At 52.3% G+C, this 16375-nt stretch overlaps 1 protein-coding gene across 1 annotated transcript in view; it reads right to left on the bottom strand.

Annotated features, from left to right (window-relative positions):
• ISM2 (isthmin 2) overlaps nucleotides 1–14388 on the bottom strand; it is a 16862-nt gene extending 2474 nt beyond the window's left edge. Inside the window, exons 1-6 of the mRNA XM_077750643.1 lie at nucleotides 14305–14388; nucleotides 13567–13626; nucleotides 4814–5056; nucleotides 2955–3324; nucleotides 1214–1354; nucleotides 910–993 (exon numbers count right to left, since the gene is read on the bottom strand). Of these exons, the coding sequence (XP_077606769.1) occupies nucleotides 910–993; nucleotides 1214–1354; nucleotides 2955–3324; nucleotides 4814–5056; nucleotides 13567–13626; nucleotides 14305–14388 (982 nt within the window). The remainder of the gene's footprint in view (nucleotides 1–909; nucleotides 994–1213; nucleotides 1355–2954; nucleotides 3325–4813; nucleotides 5057–13566; nucleotides 13627–14304) is intronic.
• Between the last annotated feature and the right edge of the window lie 1987 nt (nucleotides 14389–16375).

The raw sequence follows: 16375 nt of genomic DNA, 5'->3' as shown, positions 1-16375 counted from the left end.
GCAGGAACCTCTGTTTTAAGCAACTGGTAAGGAAGTGTTCTACTATTTTAACAATCGGCCCACTCTCCCCTCTGCCTTTCTCTGGCTCGCTGTCTCTCTGGGCCCACTGTGACCCCCTCCATTTACGCGTTCGCCTCCCTTCTCTCTACCTTGGGAATGCAGCCGTGGCCCTGGCCACGCAGAACAAACTGCTCCTTCCTCCTTGCTCCAGAACTCTGGGGGATGCTCTGCAGCCTCGTGGGCAAGCTAGTCGTGTGTCTCTCTCCCCCTAACACCCAGGCTCCTTGCGAGCAGATCCCGGGCCTTAGTCTTCTGGGAACCTCCTGCCCCGCATAGTGCCAGGCATCGCATGCCAGCTCAGGGAGCTTCACAGTATCGATCATAGGTCCCACCTGCAACCGAGCCTGTTGGTGGCTGCCTACTTCCTTGTGGGCGGCAAGTGACACCAAGAGACAGAGACCCAGAATGTCCTAGTGAAAGCCCAGCCCACTCCAAGCTGCTGGAAGGAGCAGGCCTGGAATTCTGGCCCCTGACCTGTTTCTGACAGCACCCCCTTCCCACACAAAGCCTACCCAGGAGCCCCCAAGAGCGACCAGGAATGGAAGCTAGAATGTCCCCGCCCCATCCTGCAGCCAGGGAGAATATACCCCACCAGGTGATCTCCAAGTTCACTGGCTCCCATCAGGAGGGTCTTCCCAGCAGGAACGTCAGGTTGGGAAAGGCCAATGGCCCAGCTAGGGGGACTCTGAAATGCCAGGGCCCCTTTGCCGGGGAGGCTAATCTTGCAGCTGGAACATGTACTCTGCCTAGTGGATGGGGATGAGAGCCCTCCTGTGCAGCGATGCTCCCCCTCCCAAGAGAGGTTCTCCCCAAGCCCCCAGGAGTAGGGCCTAGCCCCCCGCCACTGACCTGGGCTGAGCATGTCCGTAGCATTGTGGGCCAGGGGCTGCGACCCCTCACTGGGGAAGCCCGAGGGGTCCTTGTCCTCGGTGCCTTTGGGAAGAGAGGAGGCCAGGCTGGTGGGGCCCCAGGGCACCTCTGTGCTCCCAGTGGGGAAGCCCAGCCCTCACTAGGCTCTCGGTCCCCACAGCATCTGGACTAGGCCTGGGACGAGGCAGGACCAGCAGGCCCCACCCTCAAACAAGGCCCGCATTCCCGGGGGGCCGCGCCCAGAGTAAGCCTCTGCCTGTGCAGGAGCTGGGGTTCGTCTCACCAGGACAAGGGGGCAGGTCGCAGGCTCGGGACTCGGTGGCAGTGCAGGCGTAGCCGCAGGGCCGAGTCCTCCTCTGGCTGCTGCTGCCGCAGCTCCCACTGCAGGGAGACCAGGGGCTCCACTCCTCTTGAAGCTCATAGTCTGGGTCAAGGCAGGGAGCCAGGGGTGAGTGAGCACAGCCACAGGGGCACTGGTGCAGATGAGCTGAGGGCACCCCTTTCTCAGGAGGGTGCCGCCTGTGCCAGGGCTCCCAGCCTAGCAGACGAAGCACAGGCTGGATTTCAGCCCCCACCTGTCCCTCAGCCAGGGACCCTTGCAGGTGGCTCTACAGACACAGCAACAATCCCAGCCACCGACTCTGCGCCAACACAGCAACGAGGACAAAAAATATACCTGGGGCTGGCGGCTACCTGACCACTGTCAATGTGACCCTGGGCAAGTCTCCCTATGTCTCTGACCTAGAGGGTTTATTTATTTGTTTTTATTGTTTGTTTATTTTTGAGAGAGAGAGAGAGAGCAGGGGAGGGGCAGAGAGAGAGGGGGACAGAGGATCCGAAGCAGGCTCTGCACTGATAGCAGCAAGCCCGACGCGGGTCTCAAACTCACAAACTGCGAGATCATGACCTGAGCCGAAGTCGGATGTTCAACCGACTGAGCCACCCAGGCGTCCTTCTGACCTATAATTTTTAAGTCAATCAAAACCAAGGCTGACAGCACTGCCCTGGCACTGGGGACATTAAGGAAGGTCCTGGTTTCCCATGTTAGGGACCAAGTCCTGGTCTGAGGAACCTGAGATACACCGTGACTGCACCCACAGACCTCTGGCTGTTGCAGAGCTCTGTGGAACCCCCAAAGTACTGACACACACAGTCTCTCCTTACTTCCCAGGCAGGCCTGAGCAGGTGGGCACCAAGAGCCTAAGAAAAATTAATGGAAGAAAAGCTGAAAGGCATGAAAGCTCTGCCTTTTACATCGTTTTGGTGAACAAGGGAAAGCCTGCTATGCCTTAGTCCTAATGTTGGCAACGCTGTCGGACGATGAAACACCAGGGCTCTGGGGAGAATGTCTGCACCTGTGCATGAAGCACCACTGCACCCAGGGAAACCTGAACTGCAACAAGAATGGCTGTCAAGGGGGCTGGCCAGGTGTTAGGTGGTATTTTCTGACAGTCTGTCCTGTTGTTTTCTAATAAAAATAATAAACATAGCTAATACTTAGTTTACAATATGCTGGCACTTTAAATGTATTAACTCAATACCCTCTACACCCAATCTTATGCAGTTAAGGGTTGTGGCATTCTCCATTTTAGAGAGGAAGGACATGAGGCACAGAGAGGTTAGGTAACTTGCCCACGGTCACTCAGCTGGTAAGTGGCAGAGCCAGGATTCAAGCCCACACAGTCTGAAAATGACATCAGTTACGAGTGGCGGGGTTTATAATATTTCCCAATTTGTTGGAAAGTGATAGCTATGAATATATATAAAATTAACAACTGTCCATTTTGCTTAGGGGGGTCTCAGGGCTGTTGTGAAGGTCAAATTTTGGGGGGGTGGGGAAAGCCAGATTTTGCAAGCTCTGAGCCATGTTGCTATTTAGCAGATGATGGTGTTCGTACAGTCCTAACCTTCTGGTCTTCCTAGCTGCCCCTGTTCGGGGAGCGCTCAGGCCTCTCTCTAGCCCCCCAGCTACCCTCAGAACCTCCAGAAGCAGCAGCCGGGGATGCCAAGATGGGGATGCTCACCGTAGCCGTCTGGCTCCTTGAAGGCCCAGTCCCCAGGGGCCAGCCAGCCCTGCTCCCAGCTGCCCGTGGCCCCACTGAACCCAGGCTCCTCCTCCTCCTCCTCCTCGTTGTCCTCCTGGTCCTCACTCTCGCTATACTCTGCAGGGTAATCCTCCTCCTCCACTTCTTCCTCCTCCTCTTCTTCCCCTGGGGCTCTGCCCTTGAGACTGGTCCTCCCCTCCTCGCCCTCCAGGTAGCTCCAGAATAGGGGCCAGAAGAGCTCCTTGGCAGGCAGCCAGCTTGAGGCACCCTTGGGCCAGCGGTTGCTGGGCTCAGCCAGTAGGTCCACCTCCACCTTGGCCTGGGGATCCTTCACCACCTCGATGGTCACCTGCAGAGGGTCAGACACAGGGCAGCCAGTAAGGAGTGCTCAGGGCACTCAGAGACAAGTGTGGGGGCAGGGGCAGAAGGCCAACCTTTCCTCCAAACCAGCTCATTCTCTTGGCCAACCTTCCTGGCCTCCCAGGGCACATGGGGTCACAATTTAAGACTTGGGCATGCATCAGAATCCCCTGGATATTCCAGACTCCTTGACCCTACCCTAGACATGAATTCAATTATATGAGGTGGGGCTAGGTATGGTGGCTCTAACACATGCGAGGGTAGAGCCCCAGTAGTTTAAGAGAAGCTGGCTGTGAACCTGGCTGCAGGCTGCCCAGAATCACAAAGAGCCTTGGGTCTCGCTGTAGGGCTGGAAAATGACAGCAAAGAGAGCAAAGTCCCATAGCAGCCCTGGGTGGGGTGGAGGTGGAGAGTGAGCTCTCATTCACCACATTGTGGACGGGAAGTAAGTACCATGAAATCATTTATGTGAACGTGAACTTTGAAAACATTATTTTTGGCTATTCTAAAATAATCCGAGATCGCTGAACAAAATTTGGCAGAAAGCCAGCAAAATATAATGAAAAAAATTAAAATCACCCCCACTCCATCTCTGACAGATAACATTTTGACGATTAAACTTCCAGGTTTTATCCACACGCGTGCGCACATACACACATGCTTTTAAACAATTTTAGAACATTAGGCTCTACGCTTTCTCATGGCCTTTTCTCTTTTGATGAAAGTGTTTTGCGGGGCTCCTGGGTGGCTCAGTCGGTTAAGCATCAGACTTCAGCTCAGGTCATGATCTCGCGGTCTGTTTAAGCCCCGCCTTGGGCTCTGTGCTGACAGCTCAGAGCCTGGAGCCTGTTTCAGTTTTGTGTCTCCCTCTCTCTGACCCTCCCCTGCTCATGCTGTCTCTCTCTCTCAAATAAATAAATGTTAAAAATTTTTTTTTAATTTAAAAAATAAAGTGTTTTGCAAACTGCAGGTGCTGCACAAAATGCAGAACTCTTACTACTCAGGACTGAGGACTGGCAGTGGTGAATATAAACTGGAATCCCACTGGCTCCATAAAGCCCCTCTGGGGGGTAGCCCCCCACCATGAGCACACCCCATTCTACACTCAACCAAACCTGCAGTAAGGGTGAGGCCTGGGTGGGGGGCCACAAGTCGCCCCTCCCCCATTTCTTTGGAAGCCCCTGACACTCAGGAAGCTTCTCCACTCTGGGTCCTCATGAGAGCCCCCACCAGGCTGCTGCTCTTTCTCCTTTGCTATGGACGGGAAAACACAGGCCCAGAGGGCCCCATGCTCCGCTCAGCCTGCAGTGGGGAAGTAGAGGAGTAGCCTCCACTACTCTACCTTCTGTGACCCCAAAAAGGACCCTCCCAGGAATACAGGGATTCCATTCCAGGGGATGCCTGACCTCAGGGTGGAGCCGGTCAGCCCAGTTCCTCTCTAGGTGTCCGCTGGGCCTAGGCCCTCCTGTAGCTCTCACCTGGATATTGGGGTTTGGGGCACTCAAGTCTGTGTTGGCCAATCCCGGCAGCTTCTGCAGCTCCAGCAGCAAGGGAGTGTCCTCCAGGGTCCTTGGCATGGCCACCTTCTCCAGGCTCAGGGCTGCTGGCTCACCAAGAGCCCGGCGCCTATGTCGGCGGGGCCCTGCCTGGAGGCGGGTTCTGGGGAGCAGTGGGGTCCCCTCCTCTTCCCTAGGAGAGCGGGGACCTGGGGGTGCTGAGACCTGAAGGGGAAGAGGGGGTGATTGGGGTCAGGGCTTGCCCCAAGTGGCCCCAAAGTGGGGGATTCAGGAGCCCTGGGGTCTGACCAGCCCACAAATTCACCCTGTGACCATGGGTCGAAACAGTTTTTTTTGTTTTAAAGCCTCAGAGGGTAAGTGAGGCCATGTGCACAGGGTGCTTGACAAATGGTGCCAACGTGAGGCATGACAAGGGGGCTAAATCAGGTGTCTACAGGTGGAAGAAACATAAGCCAACCTCCTCATTTTACAGACGAAGAAACCGAGGTCCAGAGAGGGAAGAATGTTGTTTAAGGCAGTGTTTCCAAGGGTGGGTAACAGACCCCAGGCTTCAGAAGCCCCCAGGGCTCTTGCCCAGTAACAGACGGCGAGTCTCACGAGTCAGGGCAGGAAGCCCCAGAAAGGCCAACAGGGAGGGCAGCCGCAGACCTGGGCCTTCCTCCAGCAGGCTCCCCTGTCACTCGTCATCCCTCCCCAGCTGTCCACGTGGGGGGGCTGTGTTCCTTAGCATCTCTGGCCACTGCTCCCTTCCTCCGCCCACCTACCTGGGACCCAGCACCTTCTCCTAGTTCAGGTGCTGGCACAGCTATCTGTCTGCCGGGTAATTCCCTCTACCAGCCAGTGCCCTTGGGGTCCACACCGTGACAGTCCCTGCTTTGGCTCAAATAGTAAGAGAAAGACCCTGGTTGTCTCTGACTCCAGCAGCAGCCCTCACCTGCTCAGACAGTGGGACACTGGGGTGGCTATCCACCTACTTCCTCTACAACAGGACAGAAAGGGCACTGTCCAGAGCTGCCTTTATGAGCCTCAGGGGCTGGGACCCTGTGAATCCTGCCCCATCCAGGCCACAGCCTTGACCCCACTTCCCACCTCATCCATGAAGCCATGTGAAAAAACACAAGTCTGGACAGTCTGATCAGCTTGGGTTCAAATCCTAGCTCTGCCTCTTTCCAGCTCATTCAACTTGATCTGCAAAATGAGGATAATTCCTACCTAGAAGGATAGTCAGAAATGTATTTATCAAGCACCTCCACAGCCTCTGTGTGCCAGGCACTATTCTAAACACTTAATCATTCATTTCATCCTCCCAACCACCCTCAGAGGTAGGTGCTATCTGTCTTCCCCATTTTTGACAATGGAAACTAGTAACCCACGTGAGGTCACACAGACATTTAGTTGTAAAGCCAGGATTTGAACCACACAGCCTGGGTCCAGAGCCCATACTCCTTTTTTGGGGTTTTTTTTGTTTTTGTTTTTTTTTAAGATTTTATTTTTAAGTAATCTCTACACCCCACGAGGGGCTTGAACCCACAACCCTGAGATCAAGTCACACACTCTACCGACTGAGCCAGTCAGACACCCGAGAGCCGCCACTCTTAACTGTTATGCTCTGACGCTACAGGCAAGAGTGTGGAGAGTCTATTCCACAAATCAGGGGCTTACTCGGTCTAATTTCCCACTATGACTTTCCTGCCTTGGGTTGAAGAGGATAAGAGCCTTTGGTCTCTCCCCTTGAACCCCCTCACTCAGTGTTCCCCAGACACCTGGTTCCAAGGCTCGCGCAGTAATCACCGGGGCCCATCTGAGCCTGGCCCTGGAGTCTGTTACCAAGTCAGAGTGCTCTGGTCTCAATAGCCAGGCCAGATGAGCAGAGAGGATGGACAAATGAGTAATGGAACAGCTCAGCTCCTTCACTGACCAGTCTTGGAAGCCTGGAACATCCCCATATGCTGCTTTCCTGGCAGCTCCCACTCACACCGCAGCCAAAGCCCTAATTGTCCCTGTGACTTGGCTCAGTAGCTTCTCTGCAGCCTCCGGGGCACAGGGACAGGCAGTCTCGGGACAGCAGGGGTTCAGGGTCTGCAGCCTTTCTGGCTGATGTGGATGCCCCTGCCTCTTGAGTGGGTAGTTAAGCAATGGTTCTCCTCTGGGGACATGTGGCAATGTCTGGAGACATTTGTGGTTGTCACAATTGGAGAGGGGTTCTACTGACACTGTGTGGGAGACCCTACAACACACAGGACAGCCCTCACAAAAATCACCCAGCCCGGAGTGTCAACAGTGCTGTGACTAAGGGGCGCCTGGGTGGCTGAGTCAGTTCATCGTCGACTTCGGCCTAGGTCATGATCTCATTGTTCCCGAGTCCGAGCCCCGTGTTGGGCTCTGTGCTGACAGCTCAGAGCCTGGAGCCTGCTTCAGATTCTGTGCCTCCTTCTCTCCCCTCTCTCTGCACCCCCCCCCACTGATGCTCTGTCACTCTCAAAAATAAATAAATGTTTAAAAAAATTTTTTAGGGGCTCCTGGGTGGCTCAGTTAGCACAGACTTCGGCTCAGGTCATGATCTCACAGTTCATGGATTCAAGTCCCTGGATTCAAGTCCCATGTTGGGCTCTGTGCTAAAAGCTCAGAGCCTGGAACCTGCTTTGAATTCTGTGTCTCCCTCTCTCTGCCTCTCCCTCGCTTGCACTTTGGGTCTCTCTCTCTTTCTCAAAAATAAATAAACATTAAAAAAATTTTTTTTAATTTTTTTTTTAAAGAAACTGCTGCAGTTAAGAAACCCTGCTCTAGGGGGCGTCTGGCTGGTTCAGTTGGCAGAGGATGTGACTCTTGACCTCCAGGGTCTTGAGCCCCACGCTGGGCGTAGAGATTACTTAAATAAATAAATAAGCTTTAAAAAGAAAAAAAACAAAAAAGAAAGAAAGAAAAGAAACCTTGCTCTAAAGTCAGGCCGCTTAGATCTGAATCCCTGAACAGTCTGGCTTCTGACCTGGGGGACCCTGTCAGGGGACAGAACCTCTGAGCATCCTTATCTGTAAAATGAGAACAGTGAGGGGAGAGAGTTGATATCCAGCAGGGCTCAGAATGTTCATTTCCAGCCCTCTCCAACCTCGCCACTCCTTACTACCCAGGTGGACTAGATGATGAGCAAAGGCCATAGAAAGTCCTGGCTAAACATCATAGCCACACGTCACAGCCACCCTTCTCTAGAGCTGCTCTTGGAGGCCCCCGCTCTGTGCTTCAGGCCCCAGGGACCTCTCAGGAGTGGAGGGGGGCCATGGGTCTTAGTCTGGGTTTCTTCACTGACACCAGAATTCCAGGGCATTCCTTTGGAACGTGATCCTAGGAGGCACTAGCAGGGAGTGGGGGAGTGGGTCGGGGATGGGAGGCAGCTAATAAAGAATGTCCCATCAAGTTAGTGACCGTGGTGGACAAGTGGAGTTCAATCCCACTGGTGCCTCAGTTATTCCCCCAGAAGCAGGGAGCTGGGCTATGTAGCTGCAAACCTCACCAGTCACTGGTTGAGGGCTGCTGGGTAGAGAAGAGGATTTGTTTCCTGGGGACCTCGGATTTGTCATGTACAGCTGAGAACAGGCCCTCATGCAACTGACAGCCCTCAAGAAACTGGACACTGGCAACAAGGAGTAAGGCAGAGATATGGGCAGAGCCCCCAGAGCCCTGACCTGTGAGTACTGTCTCAGCACATCTCTACAGGCCTGGGCTAGGCCCTGGATGTGCCTTCTGTCACCCCAGCTAGAATGCAGGCAGGACTCTGTCTGCTTGCTTCACGCGGTGTCCTGTGCCCAGCACAGGGCCTGGCACATAGGAGGAACTCAATAAGTCACTGCCGAGCGACTGAATGAACACTAGCAACCCCAAAAGGTGAATATGACCGTCTCTGTGTTAATGATGAGGCTATGGAGGCTCAGATAGGGTAAGGGATTTACATAAAGCCCAAAGTCCAAGGGATTTACATAAAGTGTCATATCAGAGCTCAGCTTCAAATTTAGCTCTGCCTGATCTCAACGCCCATGCAACGGTGCATGCCAAGTGTGTGGACACACACGTCATATGCAACCACCTCTGTACTCACAAAGCACTTCCCTTTTCTGTCATCTTGCTGGCAGCCGAATGTAGTGGTAATGAGTGTAGGCTGGAGGCCACATGGCCTGGGTTCAAACCCGTTTGTACACTTACTAGCTGTGTGACCTTGGGCAGGTAAACTTAATCTAATTTAAATTCTCCCTCCACAAATTAGGGAAACAGCAGTCTCTGTCTTGTGTGGTTGTGGAGTTAGAACAGGGTTGCCTCAGGGTGCCTGGGTAGCTCAGTTGGTTAAGCATCCGACTTGGGCTCAGGACATGATCTCACGGTTCGTGGGTTCGAGCCCCGTGTCGGGCTCTGTGCTGACAGCTCAGAGCCTGGAGTCTGTTTCAGATTCTGTGTCTCCCTCTCTCTCTGACCCTCCCCTGCTCATGCTGTCTCTCTCTCAGAAATAAATAAAACATTAAAAAAATTAAAAAGAACAGGGGTTGCCTCAAACATGGCAAACGTGCACTGTTACCTACAGGTGTTGACAGATGGTTTTGAGAGAGAGAGGAGAGCACCCCTCTCACCAGGCACTGTTAGTTCTTTATGTCTTAATCGGTCTGAAACCCCGGCCCCACCAGTGATGCACGATCTCTGGGAGGGGTGTTCCTGTGGCCTGAATCCCGAGGCTCCAGCATATTTGAGAACATGTGTCCCGCTCCCAGGCCCACACCCCCACCTGTTACACTCGGTGTGGACTTTGGTGCATGTCCGTTCTTTTGGGGAATGGTGTCAACGCCCAGAGGGACATGAAGTATGTGGGTATATCCCCACCCTTCTCTCTCTCACCCTTCCTCTCCCTCTCTCTCTCTTACACATACACACATACAGGCCCACGCGTACCCTCCCAGGCTTGGCCAGGCAGCCCTGACCCTGTTCCCGGTTAACAGAAAAGCCCTCATGTGAACAAGCCCTTGCTGGATTGCACAAGCCTGCCTGCTAACCTGCTTCAGCCCCTCACAGATCCATCTTCCCTCCTCTCTGCCTCAGGGGTCAGGAACTCTGGATAATGAACTCTGGATAACTTTCCGGATAATGAAACCCGGTGGACAGGTGCAGCCCCGCACCTCCCTCCCCACACCCATCCGTGCAGAGCAGGCTGCACACACAGTCACCCCGGCCTCCCAGGAGGGGCTGGAGACCCACCACTCAACAGCAAGTGTCTCTTCAGCCAGGCCAGAGGACCACAGGCAGAGGGAGAGGACTGCAGGCATAGTCAGGTCACCCTCCTCCCTGGCATGCACGCATCCAGCCCACCCGGCACCCAGCGGAGACCCCAGAGCTCCTGGTGCTAACAAGAGTGCTATTGACAGAGGGCACCCTGCAAGCAGCAGGCCCGGCTCCATGCTGTGTGGCCCGCATACTTGCACAGCGCTCTGCATCTGACTGAACGCTCTTGCTGCTGCCATGTTGAAATGCTCGGAGGCCCCCCATTCTCACTCTGCACTGGGCCCCTCCAACTACGGAGTCCGTGCTGCCAAGCACGCCCGGTGCACTGACTCACTGCGTTGTCACAACCCTTTGGGCAGGGGCCAGCATCATCTTCATAGATGAGGCAGCCAAGGATCAGAGAGGTGAAGTGACCTGCTTGGTGTCACAGAGAGGGCTGGCAGAAGAGGACTTGAGGCAGATGATCCGGCTGGAAGGTCTTATCCCTTGTGCTTTGCCAACTCCAAGTGAGAGCTGCACCTTCTGGTTCGCTGACTGCCACTTGCGTGCTGAGTGTGCTGAATGGCCAAAACACTAGGACAGGATGTTCTCCTTTTCACATCCATCTTTCCCTTTGATCTTTATAACGATCGAGTGAGAGGCAAAGGTGGAGACTGAGATTAGGAGCCTGAGAGCCAGTGAGGAGAGGGCTTGCTTGGGAACGCCAAGCAGCAACCACCTGGCCCCCACTCCTGTCCTTCCCTTTCTCTCCCAACCAGCTTTCCAGTGGTTCCAAATTCTTAGCAGGAAGAATGGTCTGAAGGGAGACCGATGGTCATAGTCAAGGTCCAAGAAGGTGCCCAGCTGCAGGGGGAGGCTAAGGGCAAAGCCACAGGCTTGGCATCACACAGACCTGGGTTCCAGCTCCCCTTCTGACACTCACTCACTGATTGGGCAAGAAAGACCCCAACCAAAGAAAACCTTCAGAAAAGATCTGCTTCTTGGTGCCCCCACCTGGCAGGTGAGACCTTTTAACTCACTGTACCACCCCTCCCCCCACTCCCGGCTATCCAGCCCTTGATGTCAGGCAACTGGCTACAAGATGAGTGCTGGTACCGGATGTGTGAGGCCCATAGGCTCCTTCCTCTGTGCCTTAGCTTTTCACTCTCGCCCACTCTCCTCTCCTCTCACAGGCGCTTCCTTCCACGGAGATGACATCCCTGCTGCTACAGCACAAACTCCTACAGCTCTGCCCCACGTGGGGCCCTTCATGTGGGACAATCCTTGCAGCCTGGGAGAGCTGTCCCCTCTCCTCTCCCTGCCCGTCTTAGCACCCAACAAACCCTTGTGCTTTTCTTTTTAAAACTATGTTATGAGTTTGAATCTTTTTTAAAATTTATTTTGAGAGAGAGACAGACAGCGTGAGTGAGAGAGGGACAAAGAGAAAGACAGACTCTCAAGCAGGCTCCACACTGTCAGTGCAGAGACTGATGTGGAGCTCGAACTCACAAACTGTGAGATCATGACCTGAACTGAAATCAAGAGCTGGATGCTTACCCAACTGAGTCACCCAGGCGCCTCACCCAACAAACTCTTGTAACGACAGTGCCACACACTGTACACATGTGCCGTGCTTTCTCACCCAGCAGCCCATTTGACAGAATGGGTTTTCCAATTCTCATTTGACTGTGGGAGTAAACTGAGGCTCGGCAACAGGCCTGACCAGAGAGAGGGTGGCACATTTTGTTCATGGTGCCAATGATTTTAAGACTTTTTAAGAGTTCAGATGAGCAGGCTGGGGCATGACATACAAAGATGGACCCTGAGGTCCCACATCTACCTCTTGAAATGACAGAACTGGCTCCCACTCTGGTTAGGATTAATGTTTCTATTGCCTTGATTTTTTTCATCTGGAAGATGAGACTAACATCCATCCAACACCCATAAGAATAACACCCAGGGGCGCTACGCTCTTCAGTTTCTTCAAAAAAGTCTCTGGAGTTGTCATTTCTTTCCGACATGTCACCTAAGCCCCTAAGCCTGCATGATCTCAACACAATTTCTTAACTAACACCTTGATTACATAAGAGCTTTAACACACATCGCACGGACTTCTGAAGCAGTATTTGAGCTGGACGGATCACAGAGATGACCCAGCCCCTTATTTTAAGTGTCAGGAGATCATCCGAGGTGAGGCATGCCTGAGTTAATGACCCACTGGGACCAGAACCCCAGGCCCTGGGCTCCAAGCTCTGTTCTTCCCTCATGGCACTAATTTGCTTTAACATATTTTTGAGGGTTCCACCAGGTCCTCTATTAGAGCTGGGGATATGACTTTGGCTCTGAAATAACTCATTCTCTAGACTGGTCTCGGGGGAAGATCTGGCAAATATATCAAAAATAATCACAATACAAAGCAGTTAAGTACTAAAATAGAAAATACGTAAAAATGGGTAGGAGAAAAAAATGCCAATTGATTAACTTTATGACCACCATCACCTCCACCTAAGAGGGGGGACTGGCCAGAGGCTGTCCAGTTCCTCTGGATTTGTCTACAGCAGTGGTTGTCAGCAACGGTGGGGGAGAGGGGTGTGCCTCAGGAAGCGCCCGAAATGTCTGCCTCTGTCCAGCAGTGGGTGCTACGAACACATAGCCAGGGACGCTGCTGTGACTGTCCTACAACGCACAACAAAGAATTATACGACCCCAAATGACAGGAGTGTGGAGGTTGAGAAACTCTGGTCTACTGGCATGTAGTCTCAACAGGGGGTCAAAAGTCTCAGATATTACAATGGTTTGTAACATACCCACGTGCCATGATACATAAACAGTATACTTACGGGATTAAAATTTCAGTGGGAGAGGCACTTAGGGGGGAGGAAATGTCTAAAAGGCTCCTTAGGAAGGCAGCGTTGAAAAAAAAAAAGGTGGCTACACACCAGTCCACAGAGACCTCAGATGCAGGCAGTGCTTTCCCACCGCCTCCGGGGGGCCTGGGCAGCCTGGGCATTGCCAGCAGCCCAAGCTCCGGGCCCGCTCACCCACCGGTCTCCTGCACCCACCCGGCAGGGCCTCTCAGTGACTTCGTTTGAAAAATGGGAAGAACCACTTTGGCCTCCTCCTAGGATAGCTCAGAGCCTGGGAGGAGCCAGGACCCGCTACCACCCCAAGTCCCCAAACTCCGGAACAAGTCTGGAGGGTTTCGTCCCCAAGGGGATGAGTGCTCAACTGAGATCCACGCGGGAATGGCTGGACTGTGGGCCCCTGGCGAAGGGAGACGGGGTTCGGCGGACGTGGTTCCTCTCCACTTCTGAACCACTCTTTTCCGACTCTCCTTTGTTTTCAGTCGCATCCCCAGTGCCCACTCACGGGCCACCCAGAAAGTGCCCCCCGCCCTCCCCACGCCTTAGCGACCTCTGCTCTTCCTACTACATAGTAATATATTACTTTCCAGCAAGTTAAAAAGCCCCATTCATTACCTCGTCTCGTCTCACTTCACACCCAAAGGGACTCAAATCGTTGGCAGGTTTGATTTGAGGCTGCACCGGCGGTTATTCGGCGGGTTGGACCTCGGCAACTCCGCGCGGCGCCGCGTTCCCCTCCCATCCTCCCGACTAAGGAGCGCGCCCCCTGGACCGGGGGCGGGGGTTGCAGNGTGGGTCCCCCAGGGCCCCGCGGGGGGGGGGCGCGCCGCAGCCCCGCGCGGAAACCCTCCGGTCTGGGGCAGATGTTTGTGCCTCGAGGTAGGTTTGCTCGGGGAAGAAGGCCAGGAAGTGACTCCTCCAGGGCTCCCGCAGCTCCCCAGCTGGAGGTGGAGCCCGGAGAAACACCTGCCACCGTGTCCCCGATTTCCTCAGGATGTTCTCAGAGCACTTCAAACACCCAGAGAGACTTGAGACTCAGATGTGAGGACAGAGTCCCAGGAGCACAGCAGCGAGACACGTTTGAGGGAGTGGTCAGAAGATCCTGCCCGGCCACTGGGTGTCACCTGGTTTTATCCTGGATAAAACGACGGGACCACCCACTCCCTCTAGCGAGACGCTTGTGCAGGGATCCTCACGTGTAGTGTACGCGGGTCATGAAATAAAACCTCAGCTCGTGATAAAGATCAGGACCCCCGAAGGGCCGTGACAATTTTAGTGGCCTGGATGGGGGCTGGGAGGGANNNNTGGACAGGTAAGGAAGGAGCAGTCAGAAGACACTAGGAAGATGCCTACTCCGAGACCACAAAGGCTGCCTGGTTTCAGGGCAGGATAGCAAATCCCTGGAGGTGCTGGGTAGGGGGGCCGGAAACCTGCCATAGGGCTAAAACTTGGGATCTGGGTTTAGCCAAAGTGAAAAACTTAGGGGACCTGGCACAGTTCTGAGAAACCACTCCAATCCCCAGTGACACAGCCCAGGGCGCTGCGGTGTTTTCAATAGTAGTACATCACAGGGATCAAATCACACTGGGTCTGGAGTTGGCCACCAGGGTTTGAATCCCACTTCTACCATTTACTAAGAAGTTGGTATTATTAGACAAGTTCTTTGACCTCTTGCTGCTTTTTTCATTTATAAAAGTGTGTGCGGTGGGGCGAGTACCCACCTCAGTGGTGTAAGGACTAAATAAGAATCTATGTTATTTTTTTAGGCTAAAGTTACCCTTTTTTGGTCAAAAGTGTCGAATATTGGCAAGTTCATGTGGTTCAACCTAGTAAGATGCTTGGTACATAGTAAACATTAAAATATTAGCCAGAAGAAACCAGCATTTGAGCACCTGCTATGTCATGCTGGGTTTTTTTTTTTTCCTAGACAAAAAGTGAGACTACCTTGTTCTTTAGGTTTTTTTTTTTTTTTATTCATTTTTCGAGAGAGACAGAGACAGAGTGCAAGCAGGGGAGGGTCAGAGAGAGAGAGACACAGAATCTGAAGCAAGCTCCAGGCTCTGAGCTGTCAGCACAGAGCCCAACACGGGGCTCGAACCCACGAACCATGAGACATGAACTGAGCTGAAGTCGGACACTTAACCAACCGAGCCACCCAGGCAACCCCAAAATTATCTTTTAACAGTCCTGTTGGACACAGTTCATTCCTACCTTCCCAATCTTGGCTCCCGGGCAACCACTTACCCACTCTCTGTCACCATTGGTTAGTTTTGCCTTTCTAGATTTTTGTATTCTTTTGTGTTTGGTTTATTTGAGCATGTTCTTTAAGATTCACCCATACAGTTGTAGGTATCAGTGATTTGTTCCTCTTCATTGCTGAACAATATTCCATCCCATGAACATAATACTACAACCTCCTTGCCATTCACAATGACAGCATTTTGGATTGTTTCTAGTTTAGGGCTGGTATGAATCAAGCAGTGTGTGTACTCAAGTGCAAGTGTGGGCATGCTTCTCTGAGGTGGATGAAATTACTGCCAAAAACTGCCAAATTGTTTTCTCAAATGGCTGTACACTTTGCATTCCCACATCTTTGTCAACACTTGGTATTGTAATTCGTTTTAAACTCAGCCATTCTAGTGGGTGGGTAAGTGGTAGAATCTTATTGTAGTTTTAATTTGCATTTCCCTGACCATGAGTGATGTTGAACATCTTCCCTGGGCTTTTCTGGCCATTAGTACATCTCCTTTTGTGACGATTCTGTTCAAATCTTTGGGACATCTGGCTGGCTAGGTTGGGAGGGCATAAGACTCTTCATCTCAGGGTAGTGAATTTGAGCCCCATGCTGGGCATAGTGATTACTTAAAAAAATAAAATCTTTTTAAAAAAGTGTTCAAATCTTTTGCCTATGTTTTATTGAAAAGCCTTGCCTTATTGAGTTTTAAGATTTTTAAAAATATATTCTGGATAGAAAGCCTTTGTTAGATATGTATTATGCATGTTTTATCCCACCCAGTCTGGTGTTTGCAGTGTCCTTTTATTGAAACTTGAAGTTTTCATTTTTTAAAAGTTCATTTACTTACTTTGATAGAGAGAAAGGATGGGCAGAGTGAAAGGGAGAGAGAGAATCCTAAGCAGGCTCCATGCTGTCAGCCCAGAGCCCAAATTGGGGTTCAATCTCACAAACCATGAAATGATGACCTGAGCCGAAATCAAGAGTTGGATGCTCAATCAACTAAGCCACCCAGGTGTCCCTTAGATTGAGTACAGTTTATCAATATTTTTGAGCCATGCTTTTTGTGTTCTAAGAAATCATTACCTAATACAAAATCACAGATTTTATATTTTCTCTTGGAAGTTTTATAGTTTTTATTCAGATCTATGCTTTAATTGTTGTATATGATGTGAGGGAAGAGTTGAAGGT

This window comes from Crocuta crocuta, unplaced genomic scaffold, assembly GCF_008692635.1.
Source record: "Crocuta crocuta isolate KB4526 unplaced genomic scaffold, BGI_CrCroc_1.0 scaffold186, whole genome shotgun sequence".
In the NCBI taxonomy this organism is placed as follows: domain Eukaryota; kingdom Metazoa; phylum Chordata; class Mammalia; order Carnivora; family Hyaenidae; genus Crocuta; species Crocuta crocuta.
Note: the sequence above shows the minus strand (reverse complement) of the source record. Positions and strands in the feature narration are given on the sequence as shown.